The sequence below is a fragment of the Oxyura jamaicensis genome, chromosome 8 (genome assembly GCF_011077185.1).
Source record: "Oxyura jamaicensis isolate SHBP4307 breed ruddy duck chromosome 8, BPBGC_Ojam_1.0, whole genome shotgun sequence".
NCBI lineage: Eukaryota > Metazoa > Chordata > Aves > Anseriformes > Anatidae > Oxyura > Oxyura jamaicensis.
Genome location: NC_048900.1, coordinates 5,552,231 through 5,576,606, shown reverse-complemented (window position 1 = coordinate 5,576,606; position 24,376 = coordinate 5,552,231). Strand labels below are relative to the sequence as shown.

Sequence of the window (24,376 nt, the reverse complement as noted above, 5' to 3'; positions counted from 1 at the left end):
CGCGGGCGGGACTGGGGGAGCGGCCATTTCGTGGCGCCTCCCGCCGCGGGCGTGGCGGTGCTGCCCTGCCCTGCCCCGCGCTGCCTCCTCTCTTCCCGTTCTCCCCTCCTCTCCACGGGCGCGGCCCCAGGCGTTGTCCGTGGCACCGCGGCCCCTCCTGCGGGAGCCGATCGGTGAGCGTCCCGCTGCCCGCACCGCTCCGCACCGCACCGCACCATGCTCCAGCTCCTGCGCCTGGCGCTGCCCGCGGCCGCCTGCGATGGGGGCCGGGAGGGCGAGTCGCGCTACGCCAACCTCTTCAAGAAGCTGGACCTCAACGAGGACGGCCGGGTGGACATCGCCGAACTGCAGACCGGCCTCCGCGCCATGGGCATCCCCCTGGGCAAGGAGGCGGAGGAGGTAGGAGCGGGCAGGGCCCGCGGGCCCCGGGGCCGCCCCGCACCCAGGGGTGCTCGCTGGCCCCGCTGCCGGGGGGCTCGGCCTGCTGCTGCCGCGGGGCGCCCAGAGGCTGCCTGGGCTCCGGCTGCGCGGCGGGTGGTAGTGTTTCCGCTCCGGCACGGCACAGGGCGTGACTCGCGGCTGTTGGATGCCGCTCCGTGTTTCGTGTGGCCTCGGTGGCGGTACGGGAAGGTGTTTTGGGCAGCCGGGAGGCGAATCTGCGCTGCAGTCCGCATGGCAGTCCGGTGCAGTGTCAGCACCTGCTCGTGGAGCTGCTTTTCTGTGAGCACACTGGCGTGGGGTGGCACAGACAGTGCCCAGTAACAAGGCCCCTGTGCGTGAAAACACACAAAAAACACACACACACAAAAAAACACACAAAACTTTGGCTGCCGAGTCACAGACCGGACAGCGCTCGCTGGGCTGTGGGTTCTGCAGGGATCCCCTTGGACTCTTACATTCCTGTGTCCCGTTTTATCAGTGAGGCCTCTGAGTCAGTAAAACTTGAGTCACCGAGTGTGTAAGTGCTGTGACACCAGCAAATCTGACCTGATGCCTCAGGATCAGAACATAAAGTCATTTAATGCACAATTCTCTGGGTGTAAGTATTGGTGTGATAAGGCAAATTGCACTGAAAAGGCAACTTTTAAGTTCAGCATTTATCTCTTTAAAAGGTATCACTTACGGAAGCTGATGAGGTTGTCTTCAGTGGGTTCAGTTAATTTTAAAAGTGGTAACACTCTTTGTGTGTGGTTCGTAAGTTGAGAGCTGGCACATTGAGATGTCACTTAGTTTGCAAAGAAAGTAGGTTGTATCTGCGGTCACATAAGACGTACAGATTGCACTCTTGCTACCAACGGTGTGCATTTGTGCTTAGGCACATTCTGCTTGTTTTTGTACATCGTTCCGAGGGCACGGGCGTAACACCCAGGTTTTATGGAGGAATTTGCATTTTGCCTGCACTTCTGAAAATCAGATGCAGCTGCAGTTAGGCTGAACAGGTACAGCAGAGGTCTGAGCTGGAGCTATTACTTTAACAGTGCTGTTCTTTATTTCAATATGACGACTGGTCTGATGGCATTCCACTGCCATGCCCGTGTTAGGCACTGCATAGCTTTGGAAGGAGGTTCAGAAAAGTCAACCTGAGTTTTGACGGCAATGTTCAGGTGTGCTGGGTAAGCCATTCAATTTCAGTGACCTTGTGCTAATCCTGGGATGCAGCCTCTTCTTTCTTCATTACTTGGTCTCTATTTTACCTCTTTATATTTAACTCAGTCTCATATACTTAAGGAAAACTATCAACAGGTTTCCGGAGTCAAATGATGCTACTGTGAGAGTATAAATGAAAGTCCTAAGCATGCGTTCACTTCTGTATTGCTTCTGTTCAAAAGCATCTTAATGAGTGTGTGTCTTGCGTTCTCAGACTTTGGTCTGTAAAGGAGGGACGGTCTGCTCCGCTTCCCCGTGAGAGTTGTCAGTCATGTCATGCCACTAGTTGCAAACTTCACTCAGGCATTGTGGATGCATTGTTGGAAACCTGCTGTGCCAGTTTGGCCATAACAGTGTGGTTTTTTAACTTAGAGTGCACAGTGGAGGAATAGGTGCCCAGTTTTCTGACAATTAACGGGGATGGTCTTCCAACATAACTTACTGAAAGCCCTGAGACATGGTGTATATCTTAACTTTAGAACAACTTGCAATTGAAATTTCAAATGATCTTTTCTTATATTCAGCACGATATTTTCCATTCGAAGTGCAGATCTAAGTATCTGCCAAAGCCTCGATTGGTGCAGGATAAACTGGAAGTGAAACCATGAAATCAATTGAGATGAGCTGTGCTCTCGTGGATGTAGTGGGGAGCCGAGCTGGCTGTTGTAGTTGCCTGAGAAACACAGAGTAAACAAAGTAAGCCATGAGTCACGCTACATGTCTGAGATGGGTGGAAGAATTACTGCCGCGTACTGCAGCATTTACATGTTCACCATTTTAAACTTAACGATGCACAGAATGAGACCCTCAATAAGACTTGCCTCCAGTTTCTTTCCTGTCTTTATGTAGCTAATCTGCTTCCTGTACTCTTCCTTGAGGCTTGAAGCTGCCTTCTACAATTCGCTCCACTTCAAGCTCTAAACTGATGTTTAATTCAGTAAAATATCTTTTTACTACTTGGTAAAAAGGCATTTTATTAATAAAATCATGCATGCAATTGTACTCCTTGTGTTTGCGGAGGCAGAGATAGTCTTGTAATTGCTAACAACTAATGAGTAAGGAAATAAAACCTGGAAATATACACAGTGGCTACACATTCAGCACTGCTGATTCAGTGGTTTTATGGGTATGGGCAGACCTTTGGATGTGCTGAAGAAGAGTAGACTTCAGTTCCTTGTGGCTGAGTCAGGGTTTCAGGCCTTGCACTCTTTTGTTCCTAGATGCAGGTGGGGGTTAGGTTTCCAGGAATGCTTCTGCGTGCAGTGAAATAGATGTGCTGGGCAGTGTTGGCCGCGGTACTGGTGGGGAGCGCTGCTCACCCCTGTTACCTGTTGGTAGGCTACCAGGTGGGTGTTAGGTGTTTTCACTGCCAAGCCACTTGGGTCATCCTCAGTCATCACCTTCACAGCATTATAAATTAGTGTTTGTGCTACTAATATTGCTTTCCTCTTTTCTCTTGAAACAGTACGTAATCCCTTTCTGGAAGGAACATGCATGCGTTTGGAAGTTAGCAAGCTGCTAGCCATTTCAGTAATAGCCATAAGAGTGTGCTCTTTTCGTTTGACCTTTCTTCCATTTTCTTGATGGCTTTATTAATGCTTAATGTGTGATGAGACACTCTTCTAGATGAAGTAATATTGTAGACATCAAATAGATGTGGTAAGTGTTGGAAGTAGGTCGCATGTTCTTCTTTGGGGGAGAATCTTTCTTTTTCTCCATAGAAAGACTTCATCGCACGAAGTGGCAGAAGCTTCTGATTCCGTTCCGCTTGACGTGCCTCCTGTAAGTGTGTGACAGAAAAGTAAGCCACTGAAAAGTCTAAAGTGTGTGCTTAGAGGCTGCCAGGATGACTCCTGTTTTATATTTTAGTATATTACTTGCTAGGAATGGCTAACTTTGCAGAGCTTTACAAAAGATTCCTGGCTTTGTATATTAACACCTACAAAGAAGTTTATTGCGGTGACAGTATCAAACGGCTCTCTACAAGCCCCCCTAACAGCTATTGTACAGCCAGTTTTGATTAGTGGAGTTGTCTGGTAGAGATACCAAATAGATGCTGGGATCAGATCTCAAGTGATCTCATCCTGTGTCTTCAAAATGCAGTGGGTCTCTTAGATGTGAGTACCATACATGGTGTGAGTGGTTATACTATTTTTATTCCCCCTTTCCTTCTGTTGCAATCAATCCTTACAGGAAACCTGCAGGAGGCAAACTCCGTCTTTCAGGCTTCAGTTTGTGGTAGGAACAGCCAAGCATTCACATTCAGGTACTATTTATACATTGAGTCCCGGAGCTAAGAGCAGCAAGATGTTACTGAAATGAGTAACTACATTCTGGAAACAATATGATGTTCTTATTTAGGCTGACTGTCAGATTTAGACATAAGTCTTGTCATTCCTGGCTACAAGAAGGCTTTAAATGAAAATAAAACAGTGTGATGAGATAACTCACATGAAGGTACACTGTGATGTAATGGAAACAAGGCCCAAAGAGACTAAATTCCCAGCAATCAAAATACGATCTGCTTGGAGTAGTCAACTGTGTTTATGAAAATTGTAGACCAGCTATGTTAAAAATACACGGAACACTTGAAGTGTGTTGCTGCATTGAAAATAAAGGGAACTAAGAATTTTGTCAAGCAGACCAGATTTCTGTGTTGTGTTACAGTGCTGCTTGGAGAGCGAGACCACAGGTGAGAACACAACCAGGAGTGAACGCTGAGCTTTTCTCTGGCCTCTTAAAAAACTTCAGCTTAGTGGTGCTTCAGACCGTGAAACTTATAGCTGTTTTTAGCCCAGAAACATATCCCTTTACAGATATTTGTTTAGTAACTAAGCTAAACATAGCTGTTAATATTTCTCCACTGTTTTATTATGCTATTTGCGCTCTTCTTACTTTTGGTAACTTCCCTTACATGGCAAAATTAGAAGGCTAGGAGACCAAATTAAATGAAGCCTCATTATATCGTACTTTGGTTAGGAATGTATAAAAAAAGCACCAGTTGCTTTAGCAGCTTCTACACAATACCTATGCTTAGAAATCATTGCTATACGTGACATGAAGATTCACAGTCTGTAGAAGCAGAAATCTTCTGCACTTCCATGTCTCTCAGTGCAATTTTTTTGTGAAATGAAACTTTTTTCTTGATTGTATGCCAAAAACTAATACTATAGGTTTAGAGTAGGTAGACATCTTCTGCTTTTAGAAAAAACAGATGTAATGTGTTTACTGGGAACTGGCACTACTTAGTTACTTTAAACCTTGCTTTTCAGGGCATAGTAAGTGTTAGAAATATGTCTCGTTATAGGGACTTAATTGTGAAATACCACAAACATCTTCAGTCATATATCTGGGTCCGGTTGTAAGCAAACATTTAAGTTGTTATTTGATTTCAATATGCACAACTTCAGAAGCTTCTAACTGATGCATGCTGTAGTTACCAAGTCTCCATATGAAATAGCAAGATGAATTTAAGTTAATTTTCATAAGACTTTAAGCATACAAGGAGGGAAAAAATGTTTTTCTAATACTAACTTGAGAGTTTTGTTTGTTTGTTTTGTTTCCCGAGCAGGGTACATACAGTAAATGATTCGTTCTTCTTGTTGTGCAAAATACAAGAATGCTAGGTACCAAATACATGAACCCCTCTGCCCACCCTGGAAGATCTCTTAACCACATGTTGAAATGCTTCGCTAAATCACTGTCTAGAGACAGCAGTGTGTCCCAGGTGAAAATGCAAGGTACACTGGTAAATCTTCTACGATGTGTGCAAGGTAGGGATGCCTGCGCAGTAGAACAGTTTTACTTATCAGCAAAGTTAGTCTACCAAGAATGTTCCGAGTTTGAAAAAAAGAAGCGTAACTTGCAAGGAATGCTGAATGAAGTTACAAGGGAGGATAGTTTGCATCTCCCATTTATGCTGTTTCAGATTCTTGGAATCTAATTCATAGTTGTGAGTTGAGAGTTTATCCAGGTCCTGTGGGAGCAGCTTCTGCAATGCATACTGGCGAGCATACTCAGAGCTCACATCTCTTCCTTTTTAGGCTCATTTTATAGAGATTGTTACCTGAAATGAACCAATGAGGAGGCTGTGGCTAGCCCTTCTGTCTTGCAAAGAAAAGAGGTGCTCAGGGCAAAGAACAGGAAGGGGAAGCTACTCTGTGGCTGATGGAACAGCTACATCTCCTAGTGCAAAAGCCTGCTGCTTGGGGTGGGAGGGTAATGTCAGGGTCTGACAGGTCACCTGCTTGGATACTATTTAAATGCTGGTAGTATCCTGTGGGAAGGAAGGGAACAAATGAGAATGGAGCATTGCAGTAAGCTGAGGGCTCTTTGGAGGTAGTGCAAACGACTGTTTTGCTCACAATGCAGTATTGTGTGGGTGTTTTTGAACTTACCAGCAGTCTCCTTTGTTATTTGGGCTCATTGGTTGGGGTAATGTGTGGGCGCATCCTGGGACTTTGAGCCCTTTCGCTTTGTTTTGGATTTATCCCTCAACAGATGCAGAATGACGAGACTGATTTAAACAATCTTTACTACTGAGTTTTGGGTTATCATTGTGTCCTAAACTTGTGTAGTCCTGGCACATATAGGTAGGAAAAGAACACCATCAAGTTTCAGTAGTGTAGGGTACGTGTTCAGTAATCAGAGTTGCATGTGTTTGAGCTATGGCTGAATTTGGCTTGCAGTAGGAGTACAGCCCACAAATTTATAATGGTAGAATGCAGAGTTACAGACTGTCGCTAATAATTTTAGCTCCAAAAGGGGGAAAGAATAGGAAGAGAAGAGGAGAAGGGACTGGCAAGGTTGCCGTTGAGATACCTACTTAAGATAAATATCAAGTTTTGAAAGAAAACGTGAACTTCCTGAATGTTCAAAGACATGCTGTTCTTACCTTGGTGCTGGTGGATTTTCTGTGTGATTTTTGTAACTGTGCCCTTTGGAGCTCTATTATTAGATTACAGAACAATGAACTCCTAATTGCACCAATTATGAGTCTTTAAATGCTGTTTGTTTTTATTGTATGTTGTAGGTAGATAGCATGATAGGAAGCCAGAAATGCCCAGTAACTTCTTAATGGATCACTTCCTGTTAAGTACTCTTTACGTTATTTTAATTAGCTGAAATTACAAGCTAGAGAATAGATAATTGGCAATCATTTGTACTGAGTAGCCCCACCTTCCATGTACAATTGGATTTTGTAACCAAAAGAATGCGAAGGCTTATACAGAATACAGAAGTAATTGCAACACGTAACATAAACATTGGACTGTGAATTAAAAAGAAAAGGGTACCTAAAAGCATTAAGACTTGTATTGTCTTGCATTCTCTTTCTTTACACTAGAGCTATGAATGTTTTAAAGTTCATAACTTTGGCACAGAGTAATTTAATAACTCATTTGGACACTTATGTGTTCAGTATCTTTAGGTGTATCTAAAGCATGTCCATAACTTTCCTGATTTTTGTCAACGGACCTTCTGGCTGAGGTTTCTACAGCCAGAGGACTTCTAGAGGAGTAGGAACTAAACGCTGCAGGGTGTTGTATGTAATACAGAAATTGTAAAATATATTTTTTTTCTGTATTTTAGCTTTTCAAATTGCTGTTGCATTGGTGTGCAAGACTTAAAAAGCAGCTGAATTAACTAACTACAGAGCAGAAAACAGAAGTAACAGAATTGTTTTTAAAAGGCAGCAATGTCATGACCAAATAGGTCAGCATGAGTATTCTAGTCCATGTGTGTGAGGGCTCTAAATGTTAACAGGAGAGAATCTAAATCATCGTCTTAGTTCTGTAATTCTTTGTGGTCACTGTGTCATTATATGATGGATTATATTTATTGCCTCAGGGTTAAAGTTTTCACATGAGAAAATAAATGGCACACCTTGAAAAAATAAACCATTTCCTTTTGGGGCTGGGCCTGCCTAAAGGTGAAGTGATTCCACGGTGAGCCTGTAACAACCAATAGCAGGTTTTAGGTGCTGGGCACACTCAACATTGTTTCCCAGGACCTCAGTGCAAGGGCTGGCAGCTGGGTTGGTTCCTGCTCAATTGTTGTAAACGCACCCATGTTACGAGGCATCCAGTTCTCCGTCAGAGAAGTGGGTGAACCAGGAAGTGGCACGACGACAGGTGGCTATAACTGTAAATCCTGGTATCTAGCAGTGTATTAAATGCAGAACAGCGGAGTCTGATTCCTTGCTGAACTTCAGTGAGGGTGATCAGACCCTGGAATAGGTTGCCTGGAGAGGGGAGGCTGTGGAATCTCCATCCTTGGAGATGTTCAGGAGTCAGATGGACATGGTCCTGCTCCCCCTCACCTCGTTGGACTGAATTTTTCCATGATGCTGTGGATGGGCAGTTTGCATCTGGGAGGTGGTGTCAGGCTACCCACAGGACCTAGTGTCTGCCCACTGGCTGTGCCCACGCAACACGCAGCCTCCCATGAGGGAATTTCTGCCCGCCGAGTGGAAGGCAAGCTCTTTGAGCATTCCTGTTTGTTCCACAAATTGGCTAATTAGGGGTTTAAATCTGAAGCTTTAACACCCACATAAATAGTGCATTTTTTAGACTGTAAGAAGCTTTTGTTTGTATGAACTTTTAGGTTTGTAATGTGAGGAAATAGGCACGTGCCTGCTGAGGTACAGCATACATTTTGTTCCTGTTCCTTTGTTCTGCTGCACTGAGAGTGGTTGACACTGGCTTGAGGTGTGGAAAATAACTGTGAAACCAGAAGTAGGGAATGGAGAATGGGCTTGTGCTCATCCTTTTCCAGTTGTTGCAGTGTAAAATCTGCTTATTTGGCAGATAAAATGAAAGGTGCCCCCCTTCACACACACGATTCGCCAGCTCTCTAAACCTCCTAGGAATTTCTGTTTTCTTTGGCTTACATCATCCTTAGCAGTGGAGGTTTTGCAATTGGAATTTAGCTAAGATTTTGTCATATCTGTGAGCCAGAACAACACTTGCCTTGTTTTGTATTTTGTGTACTTCAGATAGCAGCAGGGAATGGCAGCAGTTCGTGTTGGTCAGAATTAACTGTGTGCGTGTGACTGCCACGTCAACTGCCCGTTCTCAGCTGCTTGTGAGAGCAGGGGCACAAGGTCCTGTGGTACAAGGTGCTGTGCATGCAGTACCAGGGGGGCTGAGATGGCACTTCTTTTGTTGGTGGGAGCTCTTTCTGCCCAGAGTCATTCTTAATGCATTTATTTTTGAACGATTAATCTGCTAGTTTTTCTGTTTAGTTTCTTATTAGAAGGACATAGTCAGGAATGCATCCATAAACTTCAGTAAGCATAAACTGGTTTTTTTTTTTTTTGGTAAGGCAAGGGCATGAGATAAAACTGAATTGATGAGTATGTTTGTTGACGAGTTATTGGTAGAACTGGTGAGCTGGACTTGAGAGCGTATTAGGATCAGTACTGCAGGAATATTTTCCTAGGCTGAAATCAAACACTTCCCTGAGTATGCAGTATCTTGCATGTATTCTACTGTGCGTAACTTGCCGGATTATGGGAGGTAAATAATTTGCCTCAGATTTCACTGTGGAGTGCCACCTAATCCTCCCCTTTTTAATTGGGAATTCTTTTTTTTTTTTTTTTTAAGATTGAATGTTAAGGTACTCTTTTTAGTAGAGGAGTAGGAAAAAGAAAGGAGGCAATATAAATATATTTGGACGTTTTCAAAAGTTCTCAGACACAAACAACATGTACACCCGAGCTTTTAGCTTCTTTTATGTTGAGTTTATGTTGGCCAAATCTTGTTGGACTTGTTTTTTTAAGGATTTATACTGATTATAGTGGAGTAAACAACATTATTTAGGAACAGATATTGCAAATCAGAACAGCAATGCAAATCTTACTTTATTCAGAAACTACAGCTGTGCCAGGCAGTTTGAAAAACAGAAGGTATTTTGAAGACTTTTTAATATATGCTGTAAGCGTCCTCTGAAGTGCTCAGAAACTTGCTGCAACTCAGTGGAGAAATTTGGCTCTCAGATTTCTGCTACCTTGTACGGCTCTTGTGCGGTGTGCTGGCCCCTTAGGATTTCACATACTCAGCGACAACCCAGGAATTAATGCCCAAGTGATGAGATGGGGCAGAACTTCCCTTAAATCTTCTGGTTTACAGCAGGTGGCCTTGCCTCCTGTTTCCTTGTGTCCTGCTGGACACTGCATGTGTGAAAGAGGATGGGAGGTGCCTGTTGCAGTGGTGCTGCTGCGCCTTTCCTCTCCTGACCCCGGCTGCCGTCTCTGCAGGGCTTTCTTCACGGAGTATCTGTTGCAGTGGCTTAAAGCACTCGCTAGTAAATCCAGTGGAGCTTACTAGCCTCGGCTTCACTATTCTTGGGGCTTTACCTCTGAAGACCTACTGCAGTGGTTACAGGCTGGTGCTCTGAGGGGTTGCTGTAATTTTTTCACAAGGTATGTTTTCACACAAAGGTGATAGACTTTTCAGGTGCTTTGTTGATGAAGGCCAAGTATATGCCCAGGCAGTCGTGCCACACCCCTTGTCTGTATTTCAGGCTTGTTTCCTGCTGTGCTGGCAGTCAATTATCATATTCAACTCAATTTTATATGTAGGCGTTTCTGATCTGCAGGACTGTTACTAGCAAACTCATGCATAAGTGGAAGATAATTATTGCTATTAGCTACAGGTTTGTTGTAGTGTGTATGGTGTGTAGTGTTTTATGTGTGGTGTGTTTTGGTTGGTTGTTTGGTTTATGTCAGGGCTTAAGCTTGCCTTCCCAAATGATCAGGGGTGGAAATGCTAGTCAGGTAAGACCCCAGTACTTTTTGGTCAACACTTAAATAGTTAATTGCTATTTATACTGTTATCTTTATAATTAGAACAGAGCACTTGACTGAAGAGGATAGTTAAAAGTATTTAATTTTACTGGAATACTGTCAACCCTGTGTGCAGCTGGAAAGTTGGAAGCCTAAAATTGTCCTTTTTCACAATTTTGTCATGTCCACCAAGCCCTCCTCCACAAATAACTTGGTCCCTGTAGGTGTAACTTTTCAGTGCTAGCAAGAAACCTTAAAATCTTTGAATAGGAAAGTTTTAGAAATAATAAACAATGCTTTCTTAAAGCTATCTTTGCTGCTGAGAGTTTTCTGTCTTCATGAAACTACTGAGAATGTGTTTAATTCTGGAAACAAAACATGTTTCTGAAGTGTATGCTTGGGTATTTTCCTGATCTGACTCCAAAGCGACTGATAAGATACTTCATAAGCCTGAGCTTTTTTTACCTCGTGAGTTTCTATAATTTGGAAAATCAAAATGTTAAATTTTCTCTCAACAGAAAATCTTTAAGGCTGGAGATACTAACCAGGATGGGCAGCTAGATTTTGAAGAATTTATGCAGTATCTTAAAGATCATGAGAAGAAAATGAAACTGGCATTTAAGAGCCTGGACAAAAACAATGACGGTATGCCTTTATTTTTTATGTTGAAACAATGTTTGAAGAAACTATGTATTAAAAAATATTTTAATTTATATTCTTTGTCTAAACTGAGGACCAAAAATTGTGTATGAAACCTCTACTTCATTCCTTTAATAGGAATGCAGTTATTGTGTACTATAGATGTAAATATTATAGTCATCCGTCCTTTTTGTTATCGTCCAGGTTGGTTGATCTGGGGATCTTTGCTTTCCAGATAGGAACTTCCTTAGAGTTTCTCCAGTATCTATTAAACTATTAGCTATTAACTTACTGGATGTTTGCATCTCATTTAGTTGTATGATTTTAATTTACGTACCTTTGCTTGGTCCTGATAGTGTATAATAGAAATGCATCATCTCTGTTTAAAATTTACATCATCTTTGCTATTGTGTAGGTGGTGTGATTTAATTCAATGAGCTGCAAGTGTATGAAGTTCGATGTTTTATAAATATGTATTATTTTTCTTTTAATGTTTCAAGGAAAAATTGAAGCATCAGAAGTTGTGCAGTCTCTCAAGATACTGGGTATAAACATTTCAGAAAAACAGGCGGAAAAGATCCTGCAAAGGTCAGGAATTGTAACTCTTAAAATATTTTGAGCTTCTTTGTATTCTTCATAAGCACATTTTCTAATTCACAGAACATAATAATTGAGTGGGATTATAACTTGGGAAGATTGTTGGTAACTTCAGTGGCAGCTTTACAGTAATTCTTGCATGTTCCATCTATTCTTGGGTTATACAAAGTCTGACCACTGTTTTAGCATCTGGTTATAGGAGGGGAATGTTCATACCTCAGTTCTGTGCAAAAGTTGTTGATAGAATCAAGTGTTTTATATTTTTAAATGGAGAATGTTAGATACACTTGTATAAGAAACACATGATATTGAAAGACTGTAGCAGATTTACCCTTTAAGTCTCCATGTCCAGTCTACAGATTGAACAAACACACACTCAACACTGCTGCTGTTGCCTTACCTGTTTTGGTTCACTTTCTTTTAGTATTGATGCTGATGGGACAATGTCAGTAGACTGGAACGAGTGGAGAGATCATTTTATGTTTAACCCTGCTACAGACATTGAGGAAATAATTCGATATTGGAAACATTCCACTGTAAGTTGAACTTCTATTTTGAATTTAGTGCAGCTCTTAAATTAATTTTTGCTGCGATAAGTAAAAATATTGAGTATAACAGCTTCACAATTATATTTCATACACTTAAAGGATTGTTTGGTTTTCCTTTTTGCTTAATGCCCTCTCATTTACAAGCAGGATAGTGTCATTTGAGTTTCTTTAGAACAAGAACTCTTTCTTCATCAAAATTTTAATGCCAGTATTTCCTAGAAAGAAATCCTCTTCTTCCTTTTGAAGATACTCCACAGAAAGATACTAACGACAATATTAAATCTTTCTTTCATATTACAGTACATTTGTATGTTCTGTGCTTTTGATGTGGTGAAACATATGTAGCTTTCATTACCATGAAATTGCAAGTGTCATTATCGATGGCTTTCTATGCTATATGTTCTCACATTTATTATGTTATGGAATTTGATTGAAGAATGAGAGGGTGTACAGCAATAAGCAGGTCATTATTTTAAGTTACTATTGAACAGAGTTCTTAACACCTTAGTCACTTACTTTTAAGAAGCAATAATAGAGTAAATAAGCCAACAATAATCCAGTTTGCTTAATATATTTCCTGTAAATGGAAGGATAATCCACATAGCTATGGAATAATTCAGACTGTTAGGTAAAGACAGATTTTAGTATAGTGAGACCATTTATATCTTGAGGGATCAGTCATTTATATCTTGAGGGATCTGTAGTAAAATGCAGTTTGAGACATGAAAGTTTTGAGCAGGTCACACTGTACAAACTCATTTCAGAGATGCTTGACAAAAGGGAGCCAGCTCTCTGCTCGCTGAGAGAAAACCCTTGGAGCACTGCTATGAGATAAGGTTGTCCTGCTCCCAGCTTGTTTAGTGAAGCATACGTATGCTGTAGTAATATGCTTTCTACCACTATTAAATATTTTTGTTACTATGGAATATCCTCTGTTACCCCCAAGGAAAATGTTTAAGCGTCTCTTCTGACTGCAACACTGGAAGATCACTTGACCCGGTTATCACAGCAAGCAAAATCCAGCCACACAGTAGCACAGCTGGTGCTTCAGATAAGAGCAGATGTGAGACCTCACGTGTCTGGCTGTCACTGAGAGTTTTTTTTTTTAATTGTCAAATTGCTGTCACTCTTCTGAGCAGACAGCTACATTGGCATAGAAGTATTACGATAGCTGTGGTCTTTGTTACAAATCTCCCCCTAAATTTAGGTTTAACTTTTGATATCTTAGACTTCATGTTAAAGTCGCATTTAGGACTACATAGATATAAAGTTTAAACTCTGGTAGGTATGTGTAATATCTGTAAGAACCCTGAATCTATATTTTGAGAGTTCTGATTGTTCTTCTGATGGCTCCATTTGTGGCTGAGTAACTGAAGGCACCTTGCTTGGAAACTATGTCAGAAAGATGAAAGGATTTTCTCATTAATCTATTTCATGTTCAATATCCAGAAAAGTTAGGTCTTTCTTTGTACAGTGGATAAATCTGCATACTGCAATTCTTCAGTTCCAAGTGAGCAAGACAGAATACTGTCTACTTAACAGATAGGGAACTCAGCATAAATAAGGTGTCGTGTCCCAAATCAACATTAGCCATTGTTTAAAAAAACAAAAGTTTGTCAGTTAACACACTTGCTGGTCAGTACTTGTTATCAGTTATTAAAACATTCTTGCTTCTTTATAGGCTTAATTTGTGCATAATACTGGCTTCGCATCATCTAAGGTGCATTTTTTCTCTTTTGTCACAGTTACAAATTACATGGAGAGCAAAGATTACTTGTAAGTGATATGTAAAATTACTACAGGTTTTAGCAATGAAGCTGTCCAAGGCATAAGACTGTGGAATGTTCTTCTCTGATCACGTTGAATAGTCATACAAACATGTACCTGTTAATGAAATGTCTAACTTCTATAGCTGTGTAAAAGTCATTAATATGTATTTCAGAATAATTGATAATGAGAGGCAACTTAGTAAAGCAGTCAAATTCATCAATTTGTAAGCTAATACACAACAGCTGCTGGGAATTTAATATTCTGATATATCAGCTATAAAAAATGTTAATTTAAAATGTCAGGGTGAGGGGAAAATTCCCACATTTACTCATAAATTACCGTGAGAGTGAAATCTCTTGTTAGCATCCTTAAGAGATTACCAAACTAATCCCAGAAGACTGTTTTGTGAAAGGTTAGAATCAACATGTAAGCATTAGTGCTTGCTGAAGACATTTACAGATTATGACAGGATGTCTTTGTTTGGGATATACTCAAGACGAAAATTTGTCATAATTTTTAATGACGATGGTGCAGTCTTTGAAATGGTGGGTCCGTGGTGTTATTGCTCAGTAGAAGTATTTAAAAATGCTGATAATTGAATAACAATAGTAATCCATAGCAAGTTGATTTTAGAATGTAGTTTTTTAAATTAATTTTGAACTGGCATTTTTATTTACATATTCTCAGGTTCTAGGCCAATTTGGAATTAGACCAGTTGATAAAATTGAGATGGTAGAATAAGATGTTTTTTCTTCCACCTGTTTGCTTTGGATTCTAATAGGTGCTGGATATTGGAGATAGTTTGACTGTTCCAGATGAGTTTACAGAGGAAGAGAAAAAGACTGGACAGTGGTGGAAGCAGCTATTAGCAGGAGGAGTGGCTGGTGCTGTCTCTCGAACAGGTACAGCACCATTAGATCGCCTTAAAGTGATGATGCAGGTAGGTGCAATGTTTAAGTTCTTCTTAGTCTCCATTGTTTTTAGAGAGTTGATAGAGCACGATGATGGCCAAATACAATACCTGAATTCTGGAGGTCTAGTTGTGTTTCAATAGTTTCAGTACTCTGTGTCCATAAGATTGTTTTTGCACAGTGATATTGGCAAAAATATAAGCAAAGTATTATACTGCTTGTGCAATTAATATAATATTTTCAATAGTGAATGTGATTTTGCTAGTTCATTTAAGCAATGACAGGCTACTTAGGTGATGAGTTTTACAGCCTAATCAGAGTACCGTTCCTTACTGTGAATTATTATTATTATTTTTTTTTTTAGGTTCATGGTTCAAAGTCAAACAAAATGAATATAGCCAGTGGTTTTAAGCAAATGTTGAAAGAAGGTGGTGTCCGATCCCTCTGGAGGGGAAATGGTGTGAATGTTGTGAAAATAGCTCCCGAAACAGCTATTAAGTTCTGGGCTTATGAACAGGTAGGATGCTAAATCAGGAATGAAAATAATGGTATATAAAATACTATATCATTCTCACTGTTTGTCATTTGCACTATTGTATTGTACAGGAAGAAGTTCTTATGGGTGGGGATTTTACCATAGCAATTTAGACCGACTTTCAGATTTCACATAGTCTATCTTCTTCTGTTAACAGAATACTTACTTTGCAGATTTTGCTATTATATTATAAGCAGTATAAATAACTGTCATTAATTTTAAACTGTCCTCCCATTTTTATAACTCTCCATATAGTAAAAACGACCAGAACCCTGACACATTATACTAACTGAACTTGTGCAGGATTCTGTTTAAGTCAAATATCTTGGTTCTACATAAGATGCCCTTGTCCTGGATTTCAGAGTTATATTTACCTCTGAATCAGCTTTACACATCACGTTGAGGCCTAATCTTCCTTTGGAAAACAAACTTCAGTTCTGGTATAGCTAACCAATCTTTGTTTTTCATCTGTAGGACTTGCCTCAAATAATACTCAAGAAACATATTGTATGTTTTGTACAACTATGAAATCAAACCAACAATAGGTCAAGTAAATTTTGGGGTATCACAAGACTGAATGGCAGAATTCCATAGGGAAACTTTGAGCATGCTGTTAATCTTACTGAGCCTTTTGGGAGCTGATGATGATGCATTCTTGCATGATGGCATCTGTCTTGAATGAAGCAATACGTAAAACTTTCTAGGTGCTTCTGTGAACAAGTTATCATCATGTAAAGGATCCTTGCATGTTAGTGCTTTTGTGAATCCTTGATGACAGAGTTGGAGCAAGGATAGTGCTAAGTTTGCTGGTTCAGTAAATACAACTATTAATACACACACAAAAAGTGCAGTTTGAAAAGACATTTTGTACTGTATTCTTACCTCTTGAGGTAACTCTTGCATCTACTGAAAAGCATGTGATACTCTTTTTATGTACTTTATCTTTACAGTATAAGAAGATACTTACTAAGGATGATGGAAATCTAGGCACTGTTGAAAGATTTGTATCTGGTTCTTTGGCTGGGGCAACAGCACAAACTTCTATTTATCCCATGGAGGTTAGTAACAGAAAATCTGCTTCCACTGGAGACAGCCACGTGTCTGATTCGGCATTTTTACTCTTGAAAGTATTGGAATTCCTATATCTTAACTTGTTTTTATTTTGCATTTCCTTTCAGAATTTCAGTGCTAGACACTTGAGAATATGCTATGTTCTGATTGATACTTCTCATTTTTCTGTATATGTAGATGTCCTGATTAAATTAATCTTACTTCTTAATATATATGGGGAATTCAGGTGATGGTGTCATTTACCTATGTATGTGAGCCTGGAATTTGGGTTATTGTATTTTCTGCAATTGCACCTTCTGATAGATGCTATTCAAGTATGTCTCTCCATAGAGCAATGTTTAAGTGTATCTTTACAACCTTGTCCAGGAAAAGAAATCCTGTAATGCATTTAAGATTAAGTACACGTTAAAGGTAGTTTCTGAATTCAGCCTAAATCTTTCCCGCTATGTATGTAAGCAAGGAATGATCTTCCCTGTAACAGATAGGAAGTTGTTGCATTGTAACTGGGAGCTGGGTCAGATTAGGAGATGAGTTGGGAAGGAGAATAAAACAGCTACGGCTGAGGCTCGATGGATTAAATGGTCTTTGCTCTGTAGGACATATTTTTATGTAGTACTACGTATGTTGCAATTTAATTAGCATTAAAATATGAACTGCTGTGGGGTAGCTATTTCACATCCTACTTTTTAAATTAGAGGTAGAAAGTATTTCCTTATTTTCTTGTTCCTTAGAACATACATTCCAGTTATTTGCACAAAAATATATGTTGGGGCAGGCATTAAACCAATATCAACATTAAAAAAATGAATTAATTTTAAATAAAACCTAAATACTTTTCTATAAGGAAGGGTGTCAGTTGTAATAAAACCTACCTGTTTTTATTGCTGGCAGTGATCAATTTTTTTAACTCAATTCTTGCAATTAGAGCTGCTGAGTCACAGCTAGCCTGAGTATAGAGATGGTTACATTATAGGATTAACTGAAATGTTAGGTTGAACATTAGGATTAGGCTGGTCAACAGAGAAGTGAACTGTCCTACAAGGTAATATTCCCATCCATTGTCCTAGAAATGCTTTTTAGGGTGCTTCTAGGCAAAAGAAATAAACAAAGCCTCAGGAAACTCCTGAGGAAGCTGCAGTCTTCAGAGGTTTTTGCTCGCAAATTCCTTCTGGTTTCTTTTAGATACTGTTTTTCATTGCTTTGTCCTAAGATGCTGTACAGACTCATTTTATTATTAACCTAATGTTGGGTTTCATCAGTGAAAAGCTATCTTTATATCCCATAAGTACTTCTCAAAGGGTCACAACTTTTGAAAGACTTCCCTAATGTGCTTTGCTGTTGCCAGATCAGAAGTAAGACCTGCTAGTACGTGAATGCTCTCACTTTTTCTTTAGCTAATGCTTACGTTAAATATTGCCTACACTGATGCCTTCCAATTGATTAAAATCTGCTTGTTTTAATCAGGAAGATAAAGGTAAAATGAAACTTAAAAAAATATAAAATTCTCCATAAACACCAGTGATAGGACCTGCGGGAACGGGGTTAAGCTGAGGCAGGGGAAGTTTAGATTGGACATCAGGAGGAGGTTTTTCACTGGGAGGATGGTTGTGCACTGGAACAGGCTCCCCAGGGAAATTGTCACTGCACCAAGCCTGTCTGAATTTAAGAAGAGATTGGACTGTGCACTTAGTCACATGGTCTAAACTTTTGGGTAGACCTGTGCGGTGCGAGGAGTTGGACTTGATGATCCTTATGGGTCCCTTCCAACTTGGGATATTCTCTGATTCTATGATTTTATGAAAACCATGCTCCATCATATTTTCATTTTTTTGACTAAGTTGTAAGCTAGTGTATGTTAGTGTGTGCTATTCTGCATTAATGATAAAATCTGAAGAAACTGCTAGCCAGGCCTCAACAGCAGTCACAAAAAAGGAGACCTGAAGTACCAAAATGCAAAGCAATTCCAGAAAATGGAATGAGAACAGATACATTGTGTTTTCCTGTATTTATAAATTACAGTAATGAATAGGTATGTAATTAAGGCTACTGTTTTTCACTTTCAGGTTTTGAAGACCAGATTGGCTGTGGGTAAAACTGGGCAATATTCTGGGATGTTTGACTGTGCTAAGAAGATCTTGAAAAGAGAAGGTTTAAAGGCTTTCTACAAAGGCTATATTCCTAACATTTTGGGAATAATTCCTTATGCTGGCATTGACCTTGCTGTTTATGAGGTGAGTTGAATCACTGAATGTATGTAGCTTTTGCTACATTTGTGAAAAGAGTAAATGTTCTTCAGTCAGATGTGTATGAGTCAGATTTGTGATATGCTTGTAGTATTGCAGTTGCCATCAATTTGAAATAGATAAATGAGGATTTCCATTGGATTTTACTTATAACATTTTTCTTTTTTGCCCTTTCTGGAGGGAGTGCCTGTGCAGATGGGCCCTTACATGCAAGCTTCCTTTAGCATATAGGGCTCCTTTCTTCCACTGGATCAAATAAGAAATCTGATAAAAAGGAGGCATCGCATAGACTTGAGCGATACAACACTCTTGCGTAACTAAACAACCCAGTTGTCTTGGAACATACCCCTGATTAGTGAGCCTGAGTCAGATTTTTACCTGACTGATAGGAATACTATGTTACCTGTTTTGCAGCTTTGCAAATTTTTTGCCATCTTTGATTTGTAATTGGATTATAGTAACCTGCATTACGTATGCATCTGTGCATGCTGCCAGAGTTCTTTGTAGCTGACGTGTAGTTCTCTGGAGGAGTTTGAAATACTGCTGTTTCCTTTGAAGATGAACTGGCACATCTTATACCCATCAGCACAAATTAAAATATTTTTATCTACTTTAGGTGCTAGGAGTTGTTTCAAAATGTGTTAAGTAACTTACGTGCATAGACTAATTTTTTTATAGTCTAGACAAATCTTGTTGTGATATTGCAGTAATACGAATCAGCAGAATTACTTGTGCAAATGTTTCAAAGCAGTATGGGCGTTCTGTCCTACAGTTTGGATCTGTACTTCTGCATGGAGTAACATACCCAGATGTGCAAGCTTCTGTGGGGTGCTGGGTCATTCCCATCCCCTTTCCCGAAGTCTTAACTGGTTTAGAGCATGGGCACTGCTGCTGCCTGTTGCTGTGGCTGGATATTTAAGGATTTCTCTTCTAGGCACTTGCTATTGTAGTCTGGTTAAAATCCATTCCCATGTGTGAAGGTGTTTACCGGTATACTTTACACCAGCCCTACACGTGTATTTTTAGTGAGTTTGATGCTTTTCTGGTTTGAACCCATAATGAGTCTTATAAATAAACAAGTATTTATTTACTTTCTGGAATGCAGATAATCTTACTATTTAATCTTATATCTTGACAGCTCTTAAAGACTACGTGGCTAGAACACTATGCATCAAGCTCTGCTAACCCAGGTGTTTTTGTATTGCTGGGATGTGGTACTGTTTCCAGTACATGTGGGCAGCTAGCCAGTTACCCTCTTGCTCTTGTCAGAACACGCATGCAGGCTCAAGGTGAGTCCTGTTGTACTAAAAATATTTTGTGTGGTCACATCAAAATTGTACCATTTGTGATGGCTGCAACAGGAACGTGGGAGTAAAAAAATAATAATTGAGACAGGAAAAAAAATCTTGAAAAAGCAAGGATTATCTGGAAAAGTCTTAACAGTAGGTGTTTGTCCCTGTTGCCAATCACTGTGCTTTAGCATACTGGATTCAAATGTAATGTAAACACCAGTATTGTGTGTGTTCGGAGAGCCACGTTCCATACAAGGCATAGAGCTCCTGCCATAGCCTCAGAATTCTGTCATAAAAGTTAGAAGAAGGTTTCCTAAACTTAAGAGGCAAAATGAAAAGTACTTTGATCATGCTGTGAAGGTTGACAGCAATGTTTGCTCTGGAGTAAATTTCATAAAGATAATTTCATAGTAGAGATTCTTGCTTGATAAGTTTGTGCACAGACTAATAATAGGAGCAAAAAGAATATAGGTGGACAATGCATTTCAGTTGGATTTAGATGCCTGGATCTCTCTTGAATGTCTGAGTATTAAAGAGAGATCTCACTGTGAGCACAGTTCTAATCTATGTCCCTAGAATTGATAGGCTCTCTATCCATGGCTCACTACCCAGGTGTTTAATACTTAAGAATTTTTAATATTACTAGAACTGTTGTATAACACTATCTTCTTGTTCTAGCCTCAGTGGAAGGAGCTCCACAGCTAAACATGGTCGGTCTCTTTCAAAGAATTATTGCTACAGAAGGAATCCAAGGACTTTATCGGGGCATAGCCCCTAATTTTATGAAAGTGCTTCCAGCTGTCAGCATCAGTTACGTTGTATATGAAAAAATGAAACAGAATTTGGGAATAGCATGAAATGAAGGAAAAAGGTGAGATGTTTCTATTGTTGGAAACACCAGAACAAAAATGATTTCTCAAACAGTCTCCTCTTACAATTAGAGACAGATCTTTGTGGAGAGGTGCTGCAACTTCTGTTTTTACCCTCAAGAGGGGAAAAACTTTCTTAATTTGTAGTTCACCATTTCTAAATAACATTTCTAAACTTATATTGCACTTTAATGTCACTGAATTGAGAAAAAAAATCAAGAACCTGTATCTTTAAATCAATAATATGTTTATATTTTCAGGAAATCATGCATATTTTACTCATAGGCTTTTTTTCTTGTATTTGTCTTCTCTAACTGTGTATTTGGCTCAGATGAAACCAAAGGCAGGAGAACTTTGTACTGCCTCGATAATGAACAGATGAAAGCAACTTTGTGTTTTGTCATGCTGCCTATACTCAAGCAATTCACAGGCAACATTTTGCACTTCTAGAAGTAAGCACTTACTATTGTTATTTCTGAAGATTTAATCAAAGTTTTGAAAAACATGACCTTGAAATACAGAAAGGAATGGAGTAACACATTGAAGTGTAGCCCACCACCTTTATCTTCAAGTTAACCTTTTTAATTAAAGCCTAAGAGCCTGAGAAACTGTTGTTCCACAGTATCTAGAATACCTCACTTGATTTACATGGTATTTTTGTAATACAATCAGTGATTTTCGTATCTTGCTTAGTTGGACCTGATTTTCATTGCACTTGTAAATGCTGTTGTGACAAGCTTTGGGTTACAGCTGTATGTTTTATAGGATCATAATATACAGAAACAGAAAAAGCTACTGAGTTACTGGATATTTTTTTTTTCCATACAAGTGCAAGTTACTATTTAAAAATAGGGTGAAGGATCCAGTATTAAGTTAATAATGAATTATTTATTGGCTATGTTAGAAGAAATAGGCTAAATTAGTCAAGAACTCAGAGCTCATCATAACTGCCTTGAGGAGAGAAACACTTCTCACTTTGGACTCGCCATTCCTTCCCTTATTCTGAGGGTTACAGTCCACCGTGTGCTTTTAGCCAGTAAGGGATTACACTATTACGTAAAGGTTTTACAGGATCATCATGTGAGATAAATCTGCTTTCCTTCACAGTTATCTGTGTACTGTGCATGCTGACGTTTTGTGAAATTTGGGTCATAAAATACTGAAATGCTTTGTCTGAGTGACCAAATGGAACTGTGGATCTCAGGTGCCCATCAGATTCATGTTAACGAAGCAAATGAAGCACACATAGAGAACTTGGTAGTGCTGAGAGACAGTTCCTCCTCAAAAACCAAAGCAGCACTTCCTCAGTGTAGAAAGTATATGCCACGTATAAGCAATTCCCAGGTGACTTTTTTTGGGGGTGGGGGTGGGTTTGGGGCTGGTGATGTGACATTTCAGTTGCTTTCGGGCAATATTGAGATAGAGTAACTATTACTGCTGAACTCATTTGTTACACTTTTTCTGCTTTCTGCAGTTTTTGTGGTGTCTTAATCCCAAATTTACTAAGATCATCTTTATACTTGACCTTCTAAAAGCAACTTCTCTTAGACCACTTCCTGAAATCGGATTACTGCAGGAAGAACTTTGTTCCTATGCTAAATTCCTGTAAGGTCTTTGAGGGTCTGTGTGTGTATACACATAAAACTGAACACCCACAAAGAGCTGCTGCATGTGTATGTGTGTGTATATATATATATATACACACACACACGAAATCAAACACACAGGTAACTGCCCCCTTTAGGCCATATTCTTCAGACAGCAGGTCAGATATAAATCTGTGCTTCCATGGTTGCAGTTTATATTCCGTAAACCAATATGAAACTACATAAGATTCATGTTATAAACATTTTATCAGATTTTAGAAAAATGGCAGCTTTAGCTGTGTCTTTTGGCCTTCAATTTAGGGAAGCCTTGGATATTGCACATTTTAGAAGAAACTAAAATTCATTGTATGAAAATCATCATCCACGTGTACAAAGCCTTTCTGATCCGAATGTTTCTTGGTCTTGCCAACATCTTTTGTATTTTTGTGGGATTTGTGATACCAGTTCTGTTTCCCAACCATTTTGTCTGACTGTGACCAATGAGCCAATGTATTGCGTGTGTGATATGGAGATGACTTCAGAAGTGTGTATCTTCTACACTTGGTCCATATTGTTTATAGTGTGCAAGTGCCATTACGAATGTTGAAAATTATGTTGGCGATGTTTTCAAACATGGAAAAATGGAGTCTTCTTCAAATTTCATTTTTCACTGTGTGCCTCTTTGACTGTGTTCAATTGTATATTCTTTGTCTCTTAAAAAATGAATGTTTACCTTTTTAGCTCATAAACTACCAGTTTCTAATAAATGTTCATTTCCTTATCTGGCTCGAGTGTGCTGATCTTTCCCATGGCCCAACAGATCGATGACGTTTCTGTATTGCACTGCATGCATACTACTCACTGCCAAACATAATTTATCCAACGGTATTTTTGAGACTAGCCTGTATTTCACTATTACTTGATGTACGAAAACCTACTTTGAGATTAAGAAAAATATTCACAGTTGATAGTCATCCTCTTAAAAATGGAAGATCAAACAATGATGAATATTTTCTTCTTGCTCACTGGATGATCTAACACCACAACTGCCATCTGCATGACAGAACTCTTGATAATCCAACATGTTTGTGTTCTTCATGTTTATCTTCTTTGTTAATCTTTCTTATTTAGTAAAAGGGTCGATATAAAACATTTTCAAAGTAATTGTCTGAATTTTCTCTACGTGCATAGCATACCTATCGTACTAAAAGTGTGCTCAGCAGCTAGCTTGACAACTCCATGTGAGTTTTTCACAATACTTTCCAATGTGAAAGATCACTGTAAACAAATTAAGGGAGGGTATTCTTAACTCTGACTCCTGCAAATATTCTTATAACAGATGAAGCTTAGAAGCTTCCTTTTGTGTAGTAGAAGAACTAGACACTCTGTGTGCTGTTCCTGACTGTATGAAAAAATTGACATTTCTTTCTACCTGACGCAAGAATGGTTTTAATTGGAAATTATCTGCAGAGGCTGGGTTGTCAACGGTTGGTCTCTTACAGTGATGAGGTGCTAAGATGTGCTCTCAAGTTGTCTGAGTTAGATGGTTCTACCCATCCCCATAAAAAAGAAAATTCATCCTGCAGAATGTAGCATTGGTATTTAAAGTGTTACTTTGAAATTAACCTAGTGGGCAACCGAATTCTGTAGTCTTTTATCAGTGACTGGTCCTGATATGATGCTTTTTGATGTACAGGAGCTGTTGCATGTACAGTATTACATGATGAATGTTTATATGGTGGTTTTTGAAATAACTCACATCTGCAATGCGTATATGTCTACATGCACAGATCTGCAACCGCTAGTTTTAACTGCTTGCAGTTACTTGCATCTTATGTTGAAAGAACAATGAGGCAGCATGAACTCAATCAAACCACGGATAG

At 39.5% G+C, this 24,376-nt stretch overlaps 1 protein-coding gene across 1 annotated transcript; it reads left to right on the top strand.

Annotated features, from left to right (window-relative positions):
• Positions 1-80: 80 nt before the first annotated feature.
• SLC25A24 (solute carrier family 25 member 24) lies at positions 81-24,062 on the top strand. Its single transcript, XM_035333454.1, has 11 exons — positions 81-142; positions 180-399; positions 10,951-11,077; positions 11,572-11,659; positions 12,093-12,204; positions 14,768-14,926; positions 15,262-15,414; positions 16,383-16,490; positions 18,567-18,734; positions 19,885-20,035; positions 20,717-24,062. The coding sequence occupies exons 2-11, from the start codon at positions 217-219 to the stop codon at positions 20,893-20,895; spliced, it is 1,428 nt and encodes a 475-aa protein (XP_035189345.1). The 5' UTR covers positions 81-142; positions 180-216; the 3' UTR covers positions 20,896-24,062.
• Positions 24,063-24,376: the final 314 nt, after the last annotated feature.